Source organism: Colias philodice, chromosome 29, assembly GCF_061535455.1.
Source record: "Colias philodice isolate Cphi_HAF_F1 chromosome 29, ilColPhil1 Martin Lab GWU primary, whole genome shotgun sequence".
In the NCBI taxonomy this organism is placed as follows: domain Eukaryota; kingdom Metazoa; phylum Arthropoda; class Insecta; order Lepidoptera; family Pieridae; genus Colias; species Colias philodice.
The window spans coordinates 2,342,186-2,361,992 of record NC_143114.1 but is presented as its reverse complement, the minus strand read 5'-3'; the positions used below and the strand labels follow the sequence as shown (position 1 = coordinate 2,361,992).

Here is a 19,807-nt window from a genome sequence, read left to right as displayed (position 1 = left end):
TGGCACGCACGTTCTTTTTTATCAGTGTCCATGACTACTCCTCTGCTAAATCTAAACGTTAGGATTTTTCACCCTTCATGACTTTAATTATAATTTATTTTATTATTCATAGATAATGTAGCTTGTATTGGTAGAAACATATGATGGATCGATCTATAAATAGCTTTTATATTTTTTTTTACTTCCATCATACAAAAGTCTTTGTTAAGACTACGAAGTTCAGAACTAGTTATGTCCTGCGATTTCGTCCCACATCTAATATGATTATACTACAAAAATTTTCATATTGGACCAGTGGTTACTATTTGCCCTTTTATTAGGAGAACTTTCAAATTGGACCAATAGTTCACGAGATTTCCGCGTTCAAACAAACTCTGCTTTATAGTATTAGTAAATTAGTATACATTTACTTGGATGTAGGCAAGTTCGTTATTTCACAATAAAGAACAGACGGGACAAAGTGTAAAGATTACAGAACAATGGATGTTATCAAACATGACGTTGTGTTTCGAAAACAATTACATATATTTAGACTAGATAAGTGACTTGGCTAACTTGTAGTGGTAGTAAAGAAAATCTATCAGTGAAACAGATGTATGCATAATGCATCTGCCCCTTACTCCACTTGGGGACATGGGACTTCACTGGGCAAAACTTAATTTTGTTGATTTTGAGAAAAGTAGGAATATAGCTGACAAACATAAATATTTAAAGCTAATAGTTTAAATATTTATGTTTTACTAGCTGTGCCCTGCGGTTTTACCCACAGTGCTCCACTCCTGTTGGTCTTAGCGGGATGATATATAGCCTATAACTTTCCTTGATAAATGGCCTATCTAACACAGAACGAATTTTTCAAATAGGACCAGTAGTTTCTGAGATTATCGCGTTCAAACAAACTCTTCAGCTTTATTATATTAGTATAGATTCAGCATGCCGACAATTTATTGTTCACTAGCGGTCCGCCCCGGCTTCGCCCGTGGTACATATTTCGCAATAAAAAGTATTCAATAAAAAAGGTTCGCAATAAGGCCTGTGCCAAATTTCATCAAAATCGGTTGAGAGGTTTGAGCGGGAAAGCGTAACAGACAGATAGATAGACAGAGTTACTTTCGCATTTATAATATTAGTAGGGATTGTACCAAATAAGCTCAAAAATATTTTTTCTGCTCGTTGTAGCTGCAGCCTGGAGCGAGTTTCTACAATATAGTAATTTTCGCTAATGTTATAAAGAGTAATTATTTTTTTATTGTTAGAACATATTAATTATAAGATAGGCTATGTAAATGCTCGAGAACTACTGGACCGATTTGAAAAATTATTTCAACAGCAGAAACCTACATTTTTCCTGAATTTCATATTTTATTTTGTTGCTATCCCGGTGTTAATTTGTAAACTAACAAGGTATGTGTTTGTATGTAACCGACTCCTTGAGACTCGATTTTAAACGGAACCCACTTTAAACGGACAGACCTGTGGACAGACTTCATTCTCACTTTGGAAGTGTCCAAGCAAGGGTCGGTGACAACAGGGTGTAATCGTTAAGTGTGCACAGGCGATTATTCCGTAACTATAACAGATATCAAAAAATCTTAAACTGATATTGAAAGTACTATACCTAATGAGTAAAATGACAATATTAATTTATTAAAAATAAAACGAGAAATATCATCATGATGTTCATTCATGAGATAAACCATAAATTATTGTTTTTTACAGGTTCAACCGATGTCGGGACTCGGGGCGTCCGGCTAGTCAAGAAACAAAAAAAAATCGACGCCTTACTACATGACGTGATGGTTTTTACCATGACGCGACCTTGAAATTTTATTCTAAACGTGTCTAAAGAAGTTTCACTTAAAAAATTATAATTACACCTTACCATATAACCCATGGACGAAGATCACGTCAATTTCGTGGTTGGCCGGTTGGTGCAAAACTACGCAATCGACCCGCGGCTCCGGATGCAAATGTTCGGAACTTGCTGGCCTTTTGGGGGGTTTCGTGGCTGAAAATATAATGTTAAATGATTGGTATTGACTTAATAAGTATGGTAATTAATTATTATTGGTAGGTATATATAGGGTCTAGAAAAAGTACCAAAAGTTCGACGACATGTGTCATCCGCCAACCCACACTTGGCCAGCGTGGTGGATTATGGCCTATACAGTCTTAGGAGGCCCGTGTCCCAGCAGTGGGAACGTATATGGGCTGATGATGATGATGATGATATAGGGTCTACTAGCTCTTATTTGTAGCTTTGACAGCTTGGATAGGTACCCATGGGGATAAGATACTAAAAATCATACCATAAAATCGTTTTTTCGCGATGTGTAAGAAGAACATGCAAAGACTGTTGCATAATTATAAAAGAAAATAAAATTGACTTAATTCTAATGATTGAAATTGATATTTTTTTGGTTTTATGACATTCAAATGCTTTATAAATATAAATCTGGCGGGTCACGAGTGGCTGAATTGGTCAGGCATCCGCCCCGGAATGGCGCGAAAGGATGCGGGTTCGAGTCCCACCTCGTGATCGAATTTTTTCTATTCTTTATAAATTTATATTCTAATGATATCAAAGGAATATATATTTTTTTAAAGAAGTTCCCTTCAATGTCTCTATTTCACTGAGTACATAATTATTAATTCCTTTTATAACATGACGACCCATTCCTGAGATATTCTTATATTTATAAATTCAGATTTTTGGACAGTTTTCATCCTAATAATTTATAGATGTAAGTAAGTACAATTAAAACGCAGTAAATAGTAACCATATTTCTAGACCAAGTGTCAGAAAATACTTTTATCATTTGCAATATCTAATATTGTTTCATTTTCGTGTTTTTAATTGACTAAAAAGTAGGTAAGCTTATTTGATTAATGACAAAACGATTGGTGACGTCATTAATGACATTTACACGAATATTGTGTAATGATATCTTTGACATACTTTCTTTAAATGATATAATACTTTTTTATCAATTATATGAAATTATTATCAACTTTGTTTACACAAAAAATAGTCCATTTGATAAGAATTTTGACAAATTGACCATTATCTTGACTGATATGTTTTGGTCGAAAGTTCTGAGTACTTTAATAATTTTATAATGGTATTTTTGTTGTTTGTTAAGAAAAAAAACTACGTGACTGTTTTTACAAATTATTTTATAATTAGGAAACTAGGTAGTTATTTTCCTACTACTTATACGACTATGTATATTTTTTGCATATATCGACGACGTACACATACGATTAGACGTCAAAGTGAGATGGCATGATTTCAGTATCGTGAGCGAAAAAGAAACAGATGTAAAATGAAACTCATTAGCCACATTTGTATGATGTGTCACATTCAGAGTGCTACATCTTTTTACTTATCATATCATCATTTCCATGATAAATCATACATTTAGCATTTCAGTACATTTGGCGAATTACGAATACTCTAATAAAATAATTTTGAAACCTACCTAATTAAAAACATTAATATGTTCTAAAAAAAATATATTTCTTATTACCTGCTATTGGCGGCAACGGAGTGGTCAAAAGTCTGTGGATGAGAATCGAAGCTGTACTCCAGAACGAAGATATGCACCAGCGTCTGGAAAAGATAAATAGATATAAAATATATAGTATGTACGCGAATAACTTTAAAATGTAACAAATCTATACTAATATTATAAAGCTGAAGAGTTTGTTTGTTTGAACGCGCTAATCTCGAGAACTACTGGTTCGACTTGAAAAATTATTTCGGTGTTGAATAGCCCATTTATCGAGGAAGACTATGTATCATCACGCTAAGACCAACAGAAGCCGAGCCACGCGGGTGAAACCGCGGAGCGACGCTAGTTGGAGATATGTTTTTGTGTTGTTTTAATGCTCCAAAAAACTACTAATCCGGTTGACGGCTGTCGAACGAATGACGAATGTTTATAATAAATGACAAAATAAAACAAACAATTGACATTTAAGAGGGTAGATATGTTTAAAAATTAAAATGCAATAATTTGATTTGATTGTCTATACTCTATATGAAAATATAATGTTAAAACTTAAAGAATGCTCTTTTTGACAGGTTTCTATTTTTCTATTCATTTTTTGAGTTTAGTAATCACAAACAAAATAAAAAAGAGCGTGTAAACCGAGCACACGTGTCAGAAGTGAAACTTCTTTGGCAAGATTCAAAGATACCAAAATCGTCGCCTTACGCCATGACGTGACGGTTTTGCCATGACGACACCTTGAAATATTACTCTCAACGCGCCTAAAGAAGTTTCACTTCAATAAATAAAGAACAATACAACGATAGGTATGCCGAGTTTTATATAGCATACACTAGCGACCCGCCCCGGCTTCGCACGGGTGCAATGATGATACTAAATACACTACAGAAAAATTGTGAACGTTGTATATAAAAACATAGGCCCGCTCCGGCTTCGCACGGGTATAAAATAAATAGCCGGGCGGCCGGCCGGTACAGCCGCAAACGCTACGTCCCGCAATTTTTAAATCTGTAATATCTTCGAAAATATTCACTTAAATCATACGGTGTAAAGGGCCATATAGATCTATATTAAATGAACAATGTATTCAAGGTATTTAATTGGTTAAGGATTAATGCCGTATTGGTTAAAATCGCATCGAAAATTAGCCATTATTCGTCGTAAAAAGTAAATGACAAAAAAAAGTTATTGTGGGTTATCCATAAGAGATAGACATATATACCATCGCGGACTTTTCTGTAGACCTTTTCAATGTGTATAATACTAAGTACATTATTTTGATAAAACTCGTAGGGTTCAGCCTGCGTTTGCAATGTAAGCGAAAAAAATGTAATTTTTTACGACATCAAATTAGAAACATCAAAAATAACAGTACTTCTCTACTATTTAATGAATGTTATTATACATATAAACCTTCCTCTTGAATCACTCTATCTATTAAAAAAAACTGCATCAAAATCCGTTGCGTAGTTTCAAAGATTTAAGCGTACAAAGGGACATAGGGACATAGGGACATAAGGACATAGGGACAGGGAAAGCGACTTTGTTTTATACTATGTAGTGATATAAATACAAATAGTTATATTTGGATTTACAATATAATCACAAATTGCTTCTTCCCTCTACAAATAGCTCCAATCAGTTCCAATTTGCGACCAACGATCGAGTTGTGCTAACAAGCCACGATTGGAGACATATGACGTGATTTAAATCGGTTAAAATTTACAACGATTATCCTACTTATTATAAATGCGAAAGTTTGTGAGGATGAATGGATGTTTGTTACTCTATATATCCAATCTTCTTATATATAAAAATGAATCGCAAAATGTGTTGGTAAGCGCATAACTCGAGAACGGCTGAACCGATTTCGATAATTCTTTTTTTATTATATTCCTTGAAGAACGAGGATGGTTCTTATGTAGAGAAAACGTAAACATGTACCACGAGCGAAGCCGGGGCGGACCGCTAGTTTTATCTTATATATAAAAATGAATCGCAAAATGTGTTGGTAAGCGCATAACTCGAGAACGGCTGAACCGATTTCGATAATTCTTTTTTTATTATATTCCTTGAAGTACGAGGATGGTTCTTATGTAGAGAAAACGTAAACATGTACCACGGGCGAAGCCGGGGCGGACCGCTAGTTTTAAATAAATACATAGGTATATTTAGATAATTAACACCCAGACAAAAAGCAAACATCACACAAATATTTGCCCTGGGTGGGATTTAGGAATCGAACCCACGTCCTCTGGTTTGGAAGGCAGGGCCACTACCAACTAAGCCAACCGGTCAGTCAAACATTTGACGATTCATTTATATATTTTTACTAGCGGTCCGCCCCGGCTTCGCCCGTAGTACATATTTCGCAATAAAAGGTAGCCTATGTTCTTTCGGGTCACATACATACAAACCTTTCCTCTTTATAATATTAGTATAGATTACGAATACAATACACATGACGAATGTATATTTCATCACGATACGTGCAGTAGAACGCACGAGTAGTTAGAAGTCAGTATAGCAAGAATTGGAAGGTCAAATTTCGGCTTGTAACCATCCTAGCTTATAAATTAAAGAAAAACTGTCCTGTGTCAGGGGGCGTCGATAAATTACGTGTGTGTATGTGTGTGTAACAAATATACATCCTTCCACCCATCCTCGTCGTCGTCGTTAAGATCCTAAGTATTTAAGTACCTAAAAGGATTAAATACCTGAAACTCCATAATTTATACTACCTACCTATAGTTTTCTAAAACACCCATTATTCGAAAATCTTTTAACCCGTTTAAGAACTAATATGATTAAATTTTACGTCATCAAGCTAAAACCATAAAGTTTATCATCATTAAATACGAAAGAAATAGAAATCAAGCTTTTGTATAACATCCATACTAATATTATAAATGCGAAAGTAACTCTGTCTGTCTGTCTGTTACTCAATCACGCCTTAACTACTGAACTAATTTGCTTGAAATTTGGTATAGAGATATTTTGATACCCGAGAAAGGACATAGGATAGGTTTTATCCCGGAAATCCTACGGGTACGGGTTTTTATTTGAAAACGCGGGCGAAGCCGCGGGCGGAAAGCTAGACTTCACTACATAGTATAAAACAAAGTCGCATTCTCTGTCCCTATTTCCCTATGTCCCTATGTCCCTTTGTACGCTTAAATCTTTGAAACTACGCAACGGATTTTGATGCGGTTTTTTTTAATAGATAGAGTGATTCAAGAGGAAGGTTTATATGTATAATAACATCCATTAAATAGTGGAGAAGTACTGTTATTTTTGAGGTTTCTATTGTGATGTCGTAAATAATTACATTTTTTCCGCTTACATTGCAAACGCAGGCTGAACCCTACGAGTTTTATCAAAATAATGTACTAAGTATTGTACACATTGAAAAGGTCTACAGAAAAGTCCGCGATGGCATATGTCTATCTCTTATGGATAACCCACAATAACATTTTTTTGTCATTTACTTTTTACAACAAATAATGGCTAATTTTCGAAGCGATTTTAACCAATACAACATTAATCCTTAACCAATTAAATACCTTAAATACATTGTTCATTTAATATAGATCTATATGGCCCTTTACACCGTATAATTTAAGTGAATATTTTCGAAGATATTACAGATTTAAAAATTGCGGGACGTAGCGTTTGCGGCGGCACCGGCAGGCCGCGGCCGGGCCGCTATGTTTTTATATACAACGTTAAAAGTTTTTCTGTAGTGTATTTAGTATCAGCATTGCACCCAATTGCACCCGTGCGAAGCCGGGGCGGGTCGCTAGTTTATTATAAATCTATACTAATACTAGCTGCTCCGCGCGGTTTCACCCCCGTGGCTCCACTCCTGTTGGTCTTAGCGTGATCATATATAGCCTATAGCCTTCCTCGATAAATGGGCTATCTAACACTGAAAGAATTTTTCACATCGGACCAGCAGTTCCCGAGATTAGCGCGTTCAAACAAACAAACAAACAAACAATCAAACAAACAAACTCTTCAGCTTTATAATATTAGTATAGATTATAAAGCTGAAGAGTTTGTTAGAACGCGCTAATCTCAGGAACTACTGGTCCGATTTGAAAAATTCTTTTGGTGTCAGATAGCCCATTTATCGAGGAAGGCTATATATGCTATAGATCATCACGCTAAGACCAACAGGAGCGGAGCCACGCGGGTGAAACCGAGGAGCGCAGCTACAGCTAGTCTTGGATAATTTCTTTATACGCCTTATGTAAGGAATATAGGGTTTCTAACCTTGGCATAGACCGTAAATATTCAATGATATTGTGTAACTTGATTGGATTAAATTGCATTATCTATCGTAATGGGATTGATTACGTCACGCGCTAAAAATACCACAGATTCACAATGTTTTAAATCTTCTTTATCTGTGATGGTGTTACAGGCGTAGGCTTAGCGTCATAATTCAATATGTTATTCTATTTTTATGGTGGCAAATTGGTACAGCAGTTGGAAGTGTATAAATTTACTTATACTTAATGTTATTTTAAACTATGAATAAAACATAGTTTCAGTGTCTTATAGCACAGAAAATTGCTCAAACATACATTTTAGAGTTACAATATAATAAAAAATAGGTTTTTTCTGTGGTTTTTTCGTAGCCCTCGGCCTCGGTGTGCGAGTACGACTCGCACTTGGCTGGTTTTTATTATTATTTTATGTATAAGCTGGTCAATTATTTCTGCCTAATGTCATCAATCCGTTCAGTGTGTTTCGCGTAAAAGAGTAACAGACATACATACCATCCACACTTTCGCATTTATAATAATAAGTAGTAATATCAGTATGAAGAAATTAAGACCCTAATGGGTCTTTATCATTCATTGATATCAATATCAAAGGTCACGATGTCATACACGTGCTCGTGTCATTTAATATTCTTATATCTTATATATAAAATTCTCGTGTCACAATGTTAGTCTGCATACTCCTCCGAAACGGGTGGACCGATTCTCATGAAATTTTCTGTGCATATCGGGTAAGTCTGAGCATCGGCCAACATCTATTTTTCATATGTACCACGGGCGAAGCCGGGGCGGACCGCTAGTCTTATATATAAAATTCTCGTGTCACAATGTTAGTCTGCATACTCCTCCGAAACGGGTGGACCGATTCTCATGAAATTTTCTGTGCATATCGGGTAAGTCTGAGAATCGGCCAACATCTATTTTTCATATGTACCACGGGCGAAGCCGGGGCGGGCCGCTAGTATTTTATATTATATTCAAGTCTACATACATATTAGTATGTAAATTTATGCGAAGACTGTTTAAATCGTGTTTTGCTTGGAATATGCGTTGTTACTAATGCGAAAGTATTTGCCCGTTCGTTGTTCGCACGTGGATAGGCCTAGCTATAACACAACTAGCTGCTCCGCGCGGTTTCACCCCCGTGGCTCCACTCCTGTAGGTCATAGCGAGATGATATATAGCCTTCTTCGATAAATGAGCTATCTAACACCGAAATAATTTTTCAAATCGGACCTACAGTTCCTGAGATTAGCGCGTTCAAAAAAACAAACAAACTCTTTAGCTTTATAATATTAGTAAAGATTATTACAAGCCCAGGATACTTGTATTTTGTAACTCAGTTCCATAAAAAGGACCATCAAAAGGAAGGTACCCGGTCCTTTGGAAGGCTTACATGGGAACACAGGTCCAATACGCAGAGGCCCTTTCGAGAACTTTAATGTGTTGTGGGACACCAGCCGCAGCCTGCCCATGACTGCACCATAGAGATACAGCCCTAGGCAGTCCGCGGCCGATGCAGAACTATTGAAAAATATGGGAATTAAAAATCTGGGTTATGGAAGGAGGTGTTCAGTGGATCGGTAGGTTACTAGTATTATTATTATATTATCTGTGCACATAACTACATAGTATAATACAAAATCGTTTTCTATGTCCCTATGTCCCTTTACCCCTTATACGCTTAAATCTTTAAAAATTGACAACGGATTTTGATGCGTTTTTTTAAATAGATAGAGAAGAATTCAAGAGAAAGTTTTTAGTCCTTGATAAGTGTAAAAAACTAAAAAGTTGTACATCTGACCGTTTTAGCCCATTGACCACCGAGCGCCCCGATCGGGGCGCGACACAATAGATTATCTATTGTGTCTGTGATTCCGGGGACTGATGGATTAATTAGGCAAAAATCGAGCATATAGGAGTCATACAAATGAACATACCTACGTCTATGTGTTTCTTCTATCTAACCTACAGATATCACAGTAAGTAGATAGGAAATCTGTCCTAACTCCTAGTATAGTGTTATATTATCCATGCTATAGATTTTTTGCCGCAAATAGTTTACAATTACTGGCTACCAAAAGAGAGAGATATATCAATATTATAATAAATATAATGAACATTACTACAACTTTACTACGAAACTATTAACATTATAGTAGGGGAGCCCACGTTGCTAAATGTGGATTTACTCGAACTTCACGGAAAAGTCACTATACCTACCTACTAATCTTTTTATAGAAAAACTATTAAGTATCTATTTCAAATATTATTTCAACAGCAGAAAGCTATATTTTCCTCAGTCACATAACAGATTTTATTTTGCTTTCCCGAGTCAGCCCGAGTCGAGCCAGGATGAGCGGCTAGTATAAAAAATTCAGTATAACCCATGTCCCAGACACAATAGATTTTCTATTGTGTCTGTGGTTCCGGGGCCTGAGTTAATAAAGAACCTCCTCCTTTTTTGAAGTCGATTGATATCAACGAAAAAGCGTTCCAAAGTACTATAAAGATTAATCAAAATGTAACCTTGAATATATAAAAAGCAAAAAAAATATCCCTCTAAATAATTAAACAAAACAATTTACTAATACAATACACGTGATTTCACTCATAAATGAACCACGTGCAATATCAGCTGTCAGTATCAAACAGGGTTGCTACCAAAATAAACAAATAATTATTGGAAACGCCTTCGAGGAAAAATGGTACCAGGTACCATAGTAACCTACTGTGTTCATCATAAGATAAGTAACTTTTTAATTTTTGAAGTGAAACTTCTTTATCGGGGTTGGAAAAAAATGTGTGTGTAACATTTTTTCGTTACGCGTGACATTTTTCAGGTACGCGCCATCTTTTTCATATCCCTAGTCCCTACCACGCGTCATTCGACATATTTCTGTAAAGTTGTAGTAAATTATTTTTTGAAAAATAATTAGGTCATAAAGAAGTTTCACTTCTTACGTGTGTACACTTGTATACGCACACATTTTTTTTATTTCCAGACGGTATGTGATAGAGAATTCGTTTCTTTTTTTGTTTCTTGCCAGCTCTACTATGTACTGCTTAATTCCGAACCGGTGGTAAATCTATGATGATTCAAAAGTGCTTCTAAAATAAGCCTCAATGAATAAATATTATTAAAAAAAAATATTATTTTAAAATAAGTTTGAGTTTGAGTTTTTATTTAATGCAGCAAGTAGCAACCCTATCACCTAAACCTATCAAGGACGGAACAATCAAATATTTTCATTTTTTTATCACAGCCTAGTACGGTAGGTACATTTTATTAAGAGGAAATCGATAAAACATCCACTGAAATTGAATTGTTTATTAAAATTTAAATTACAAAAAATTGCGCAGGCAGAGGCAACTTCATAAAATGTTTCATCCTTAGATTTCGTCACAGAAATAAAAAAAGTTAGACTTTTTTATTTCTAATAACAGACCTATTCAAATAAAAGACGGACTGTATAATTTTATTTATACTGATATATAGATTACTAGCGGTCCGCCCCGGCTTCGCCCGTGGTACATATGAAAAATAGATGTTGGCCGATTCTCAGACTTACCCGATATGCACAGAAAATTTCATGAGAATCGGTCCACCCGTTTCGGAGGAGTATGCAGACTAACATTGTGACACGAGAATTTTATATATAAGATAATAGACATATATAGATTATAATTAATACTGGGTTTATTACAATATGTATTATAATAGTTATCACTTATGTGATAACTTGTATTATGCATGATTCATTTAGATTTACATTATTTCTATGTACTTATCTTTATTTATAGTAGTGATTGTTTTATCGACTTACACGTGGTAATATAATCTATACTATAATATAGATTCTATAGTAAGTACATAATAAAATAATTATTTTTTAGGGTTCCGTACAGAAAGGGTAAAACGGGACCTACTGAGACTTCGTTGTCTGTCTCCAGGCTGTATCTCATAAACCGTGATAGCGAGAAAGCTGAAATTGTCACAAACTATGTATTTCCGTTGCCGCTATAACAACAAATACTAAAAATAAATAAAAAAATATTAAACTGGGTCCCCATAATACGGAACCATTCGTGCGCGAGTTCGACTCGCACTTAGCCGGTTTTTTTTTATAAAAAACTAATAACCGTCTTGAAATCAACAGATAACAGACAATATAAAACCGCATTATTGCCGTTACTGTGGGATTTCCGGGATAAAAAGCCTAGCCTATGTCTATTGTGGGTCTTCTGCTATCTACTTACCAAATTTAATTGTAATCGGTTCAGTAGTTATTTGGATGAGAGAGTAACATCCATATAATCCATACATCCATCCTCACAAACTTTCGCATTTATAATATTCGTAAAATAGTTGGTTTAATGCTTTAAGAAGATAGTAGTACCATGTAGTACTATAATATACCACATCCCTATGTATAATTTGCGAATTACTACATTTTTTCCTAAAATAATTAATTTGTATTTTGTATAATATTTTCGCACAGGTAGTTAAGTACTAAATAATAAGTATCTAATAGCATTTCTAAATACATAATACGACGAAACTGGAATATAAATACACAATCCATACTACTTAATATTGTAAATGCGAAAGTAACTCTGTCTGTCTGTCTGTTACTCAATCACGCCTGAACTACGGAACCAATTTGCATGAAATTTGGTATAGATATATTTTGATACCCGAGAAAGGACATAGGATAGGTTTTATCCCGGAAATCCTACGGGAACGGGTTTTTCTCTGAAAACGCGGGCGAAGCCGCGGGCGGAAAGCTAGTGGAATATATTTCTTCTTGGGCAAATTAGTCGCGTAGATAACCAACTTAGAAATGAATCATTATATGCGTAGATCACCCTTTAGAATGACGAAAAAAATAAATACTTAGCAATTTTTTTTTCAATTACAACCTAGGATAGCGAATCGTCAATCGTGCTCCTTATGTGCCATTTTTGCACTACACACATTATACACTGATACACAGTAGGTACCTACATAATATTGTGATAATTTATTACGCCCGCGCCATGACAACTCGATCATAGACAAATCATAAAACATGTGCGACCTTGAACGCGGGCGGGTTGTTGACCCGGTGACATTGGAATTGGCGGGAACCCAATTGTGCGAAAAAAAAAACTAAAATCGGCACGTGAGCCTGCCTATCTATTTTAAAAAGATAACATGGAACGTTTTGTAATTTCATCTTTTAAAGTTTTCGATTAGAACATAGGCGGATTTATGTTTTTGATACTTTTCCTTTTCGTTTCTATATTTTGTTAGCAAATAATTTAGCCATCATTTTTAATTATTTATTTATAAACAAAATGTTGTGTGTGTTTATTGGTATAAATAGATATTTAGTTCTGGTATTCCAATAAAAATTTTGATTTTTTAGAATCAATAAAATATGTAGGTGCAAAATTATTGTGTTTTGTATAAAGTATAAACTATAAACTTGTTTAATATAAGTAGATATAAAACTAATGTCAAATGTAGTACATCCAATTAAACACGTTTTTACTCACTATAAAAGGTAAAATCGGGCTGTCCTTAACTAGTCAATTAAGTGGCTTCAAGGCTGGACAGTAATCGGTGCATAGTAATTTGCGTGCTTTAACACACATATATACTTTGATAAAATTATTTTAGAAAAAACATAATTTTTTATAGTAAAATCTATTACTTAGTGCATGATCAAATATTATTACGAATGCGTTTACTTACTCATCAACTTTGAAATAAAGAAAATGTTGAAAAATTGAGTTTAAAATGTAATTCGCATTTTTTCGCACTTTTCGTACACATATTCTATGTAGATTTTATATATTCATTCTTTATTGTACCAGCATTTAATATCAAAATGTACAAATAAGTGACAAAGAGGTTAAAACGACGTTCTTATACTTCCTATCCTATCCTACTCATATAACAAATGATAAATTTTTTCGAAAGCATGTTTAGTATCGTCAAAAGAGCAGCACGGATCTTGAAGATAATTTGCCTATGAGATCGATTATACTGCTACTGTAAACTGCTACTGTAGACCAAAGGCTCGCTGGGTAGATGATATTCTGCAATTGACGGAAAGAGACTGGATAAAGGCAGCTGGCAACAGGAGGAAATGGGGACAGTTGGAGGAGGCCTATACCCGAAAGGGCCCAGGACATTTATCGGAATTTACTGTTACTACTCTGTGAAGATGAGGCACAGACCAATAAAAAAGTATCGTTCGAAGGCGAGCTGAATCGACGTTATATTATGCAACTAGCTTCCGCCCGCGACTCCGTCCGCGCGGAAAAATTAAGATTTATTTTTTTTCTACGTATTTTTCCGGGATAAAAAGTATTCTATTTTATGCCCAGGATAATAAGGTATAATTATACCAAGTTTCATCGAAATCGAACCGTTAGTTTTCACGTGATGCCTTCACATACAGACAGACAGACAGACAGACAGACAGACAGACAGACAGACAGACAGACAGACAAAAATTTTTTTTATCACATATTTGGGTTTGGTATCGATCCAGTAACACCCCCTACTATTTATTTTTTCAATATTTTCAATGTACAGAATTGACCCTTCTACAGATTTATTATATGTATAGATTAATCATATTATGATGTCCGTATACAGAAGATGTATGGGTTTCCATCATATTATACGTATTGCCAAAGCCCATTACCAATATTCTTACATAATTCTATCTAGTGACATAACAAATAATACACTTTCATTTCACATCTCATACAAACAAAGTCGCTTCCCGCTCTCTGTCCCTTTGTAAATGTTAAAAACTACGCAACGCGTTTTGAAGCGTTTTTGAAGAGAAAACGTTGAGAGTAAAATTTCAAGGTCACGTCATGGAGTAAGGCGCCGATTTTGGTATCTTTGAAACTTGCCAAAGAAGTTTCACTTCTGACACGTGTGCTCGGCACACTCACTCATTTTTTTAATAGATCTAGAGTGGTTTTCGAGGAAGGTTTTCTATTGGGTCACCTGATAAGCCCTACCAACTCTCATAAAAAATTGCATAGATGTAAGGACGTTAGCAGATCTTACAGTCTCTACAAATGTATTGCCGCCTTTAAAAGTTTGGGATAGAGAAAGGATTGACGTAGGGAATTAAGGACAGGACTGGGAAGGGTAACAAAAAGGGCCAGCTCCCTTCTTTAGTGTATAATCTTTTAAGTTTTAGACAAAGCGGTCGAAGCCTGTCTCCCCGTCCGACTAGGGCCCTTCCGGCCTCCTCCACTCAAGCGACAGCCCAAGCCGAGGTTCGAGATCCCCGTCAAGGGGGGACGCCCTTGCGCATGTCGCTATCAGGGTGAACCTTTAGTTCACCCACGCGTCTGCGTTAAAATGTAGAAGCCCGTCTGGCTAACATTGAGTGACACCACAAAAAAAGCCATACTAATATTAAGAGGAAAGTATGTAAGTGTTTAAAAAAAGATTTGTAAGTAAAAATATAAGTACTCACACCAACGCCACTAAATACGGATGCAGTCGGGTGCCATCTTGCGCTAACGTGACATTACCGGAAGCGGCCATTTTGTCGACCGTTATCGCTCTTCAGAACCTGTAAACATGCAATTGGATAATTTGCTTGTATATTAACGTGCACAGAGATAAAAATATTTCATTAATTTAAACAACGTCATGTATTGCACAAATACGAGCAAAAGATGGTGTTTTGGGAAGGAGTAAGGAAATTATCTACCTAAATTGTCAAACTTCTTTGCGTGGATAGTATTATATTTTTATCCATCATAATCATCTAGACATTCGTATCTGTCATTTTTAATTTATAAAAAATACTTCATCTATCTTCATATATCTTAAACCCTGTACGCTGTATCATAGTTTCTAAAAACGGTACCATAAAATACGCATAAACTGTAGGACTGTGTCTAACGTCCACTTATTGTTAAGTACTTAACTTTTACTGATTAGATTAGTCCGTAACAAGTTCAAGAAAGCACGCAAAAATGTAATTAATTTGTAACGGAATGTACATAGTACACGCAATAGTTCATACAAGGAATAATGGATGATTATCAAAAGGGTGAAATGTCAAACGTCGATGACCTAATGGCAGAGACGGTTGGTCCTGGGCTGGGATTAAAGACTAGGAGTGTAACATGATGTCTTAAAGCAGTTTTATTTCCATAATGGAAAAATGACAACTATGTGGTGTTCCCGAACAACTACGACATGGGGGCCTTCAAGAAAAGAGCTTATTTGTCCATAAAAGGCCGGCAAAGCACCTGCAACACTTCTAGTGTTACAAGTGTTTATGGACGGTGGTAACCACTTAACATCAGGTGGCCCACCTGCCCCTTTGCTTGCTCTGACATAAAAAAAACTAGATATAACATTATGTCGTCTAGCGCCATCACTATCCCACGATGCCCGATGGAAGTATTACTGCTATAAGGTATCATGGGAGCCCCTCTGGTCCTGCGTTCTGAAGCATTGTGCTTCTAAATGTGAACTTCTTCCTACCTATCTTCTTATCTATCCGAAAGAGACCAACTCTATAGATTATTGGGTTTTATGTAACAACTTTTCAGTTCAGCATTCATCAGTTTACGACGTTCTAGATGTTAAGATTTGAGTTTCAAAGCAATATCTGGACTTTAAAGTTGATTTACCTACAAACTAACTTTTGGTAAGTAAAACGTTTTCAAAACGACGAAGTTTTCTTATTGATTACGAACCTCCAAGGATCGTATCGTATTTCACAAGTCCATTAGGACTTAGAAATTACTGCGAAATGGAAAGAAAGATTCAGTTTTGTTCAAATTTTATAGCTAAATTCCCCAAATCACAATCCTACTACCAATAGTTTCTTACTGTTGCTAAGAAATTCTTAGCAACGTAATATGTCGAGACTCGGTACCTCATATCAATATAATTATGTATTGCATTCTAGGTATATGCATTAGTCTCCATTTACAGCATCTATTAACCCATAAAGTGGATGTATGGATGACAGCGACAATGATTAAGGCTTTTACATGCGCTAATAACCTTGAGGATACTTGACGGATCTCAAACCTCTCCCGCTGCACCTTCTTTTTTCCTCACATTTTGTATTTAAAAAGATACTAATCAGTGAAACAAAAAATCCTCGTCAGGGACTGTTGTGTAACTGATAATTTATTAAACATAAAATTTTCAGAGCTCTAAGTCAGCAAGTTTATAGAGTATTTGCGGAAAAATCTATGACCACGGCACATTTTTTTTCTAGAAATCTATTAACTTTGGAAAAAAGTCCTCGCGAGCAATTAAAGATCAAAGACCATCCTACTTTATATATTTTTTTCGGTATTGTGCTTTATTTTGTACCAGACTTTATAGAGGTTGAACATAGTCGAAATTGCCGGGTAACGCCTTAATACCATACCATTGTAGAATGTATGAATGTATTTATGATAGACTAGTCTAGTACCTCGACTTTTCCAGGAAAACTCAGGATAATAGTTTTCTCATGATAAAAAAAATTAAAGTCTGTAGTTTTTAAGTTAAATTGCAATATTCTAGAGACTAGAGATAGAGACAAAAGACTTAAGTGTAATTGAGCATATGTTATTTCCTGTGACAATTACTTCTTATTCAAAACCTGTTTAGGTATTTATAAGTTCATAAGTTATGGTAGACTCGATTGTAGAGAAGCATACATACTTATTACTTATGTAAATCTTTGAATTGAACAGTTATACTGTGGTTATACGTGGTTGAGTATACTCAGATACGTATTCTTCCTTCTGACTAATATTATAAATCCGAAAGTTTGTGAGGATGGAATATGGATGTATGTGTAATGTGTATGTGTGCATGTTTGTGAAATACTACTGAACCGATTACAATGTAACTTAGCACACATATAGTGGGTAACTTGGATTAACACATAGGATAGGTTTTATCCCGGATATCCCACAGGAACGGGAACTATGCGGGTTTTTCTTTGAAAGCGCGGGCGAAGCCGCGTGTGGAAAGCTAGTATAATTCATTTTATTTAAATGCGCATTATAATCTATTGTTAATTGTTTCAACACGATGTAACAAAATGTCAAATGTCTTGGGTTTGATTGTCTTTAAATTAGGTTATAAATAGATATATATAGGTACTTACGCTCAGTAGGAAATAATCGAATATCCTTGAATAGAATATTGGTGTCGAAAATTAATGATTTGTTAGTAAATTTAATTATCCAGTCGATAAAACAGGTTTGACGATATACATACCTATAGAATACTAGCTAAGCCCCGCGGTTTTACCTGAAGTGCTCCGGTCCTGTTGGTCTTAGCGTGATGACATACTTATAGCCTTCCTCGATGAATGAGCTATCTAACACCGAAAGAATTTTTCAAATCGGACGAGTAGTTCCCGCGATTAGCGCGTTCAAACAAACAACAAAAAACAAACAAACTCTTCAGCTTAAATATTATGAGATATGTAGTAACTATGGCACTATGAATATTATTTTTGTAAAAAATATTCATTCGGGCGAGCCGTTAGTGATATAAATTATCATTATAATACCTATGTTTTAGGATTATGTGCACAAGTACTCCTTGTATTTGTTATTTATAGTTTTTGTATTTAATAAGGGGATTATTTTGGTTTGTTTAAACATTTATGTTTATTTTGTTTCTTTTGAAAATGTATTTTCTTACGTATTTTCATAATAAACTAGATTTCCGCCCGCGGCTTCGACCGCGTTTTCAAAGAAAAACTCGCATAGTTCCCGTTCCCATGGGATTTCCGGAATAAAATATATCCTATGTGTTAATCCAAGTTACCCTCTATATGTGTGCTAAATTTCATTGTAATCGGTTCAGTGGTATTTGCGTGAAAGAGTAACAAACACACACATCCTCACAAACTTTCGCATTTATAGGTAATATTAGTAGGATAATTTCTAACAAATACCCGCGGCCCCATCATTAAAGCGGCTCGACGGAACACAGTGGGGTTTTAGTCGGTAAGAATCCGACATAACCCACGGCTCCTTCCCCGGGGGCCGTGAGTATCCTTGGAAGATTTCCCCACTATAAAAAAAAAAGATAAAACCCGCAAACATTTAATAGTTTAAAATGAGTTTCATTTCATAATATAAATAAATGTAAAATAATACTAAATACGATATTAAAATACGATACTTTATAATATTATAAAAGCAACGAATGACTGTGATCTTACTGTTTATTTTAGTATGTATTTTAGATTACTGTTGTAGTGGTAAAGTCGAAGAAAAAAAATCTGAAAAAATTATTCCAAAAAAGTATCAAATCTTATCAGTTGCCCTAATATTAGTATAGTTAAAGAGTTGTAGTACATACCTCTGCGCAGTTTCCATTCATCCATTCCTTGATAATAAAAAACCAAACGAACAATTATTATTTTTCTTTTTACATATTTAAACTTCTCATTTCACATAAAAATTCACTGCTTAGATTTACTGGCACTTTTTTATACTATACAACAAACTTTTTTTTAAACTTCATGTACATCAGACAAAGGAATTTTGAATTTGAATATAGAACGCGCCGCGCGACTGAATACAGTACGCTTTCCCGCGTTACTGGCACAGGCCACAGAGCAAGTAAGTTACTGGCTGTCAAATATGTGTTTTACACATAGATACAAAATGTTGTAACTGTAACGACGATAGTGCAAAATAAGACCTTATTTCAAACCAGTAAATATATATTTCCTATACACGTCCTGTGTTTATAATCTTCGTGCGTACAATGTCAAAACGTCGTAAAGCAATTTCTGCAATGGACAATAAACTTTGTTGATATTACAAATAAGAACTATTTTTATATATTTTTACAATGGTCCTAACTCTTTTGAAATGATAGAATTAAGTATATAATTTAATGTTAATCACAAGTCACGACATAAGTTATTCTGAGTTATTCTTTTTGTTAAAGCCTATAAAAAATTACAAAAACGAATTCGGAGAAGATATCAA

General features: G+C 35.0%; 1 protein-coding gene across 1 annotated transcript in view; it reads right to left on the bottom strand.

The window, feature by feature from the left end:
- The window catches only part of LOC149475787 (uncharacterized), a 32,864-nt gene extending 13,462 nt beyond the window's left edge, over positions 1–19,402 (bottom strand). The window contains exons 1-4 of the mRNA XM_089712854.1: positions 19,170–19,402; positions 15,301–15,399; positions 3,531–3,613; positions 1,883–2,008 (exon numbers count right to left, since the gene is read on the bottom strand). Coding sequence (XP_089568980.1) covers positions 1,883–2,008; positions 3,531–3,613; positions 15,301–15,371 — 280 coding nt within the window. The 5' untranslated portion in view covers positions 15,372–15,399; positions 19,170–19,402. The remainder of the gene's footprint in view (positions 1–1,882; positions 2,009–3,530; positions 3,614–15,300; positions 15,400–19,169) is intronic.
- Between the last annotated feature and the right edge of the window lie 405 nt (positions 19,403–19,807).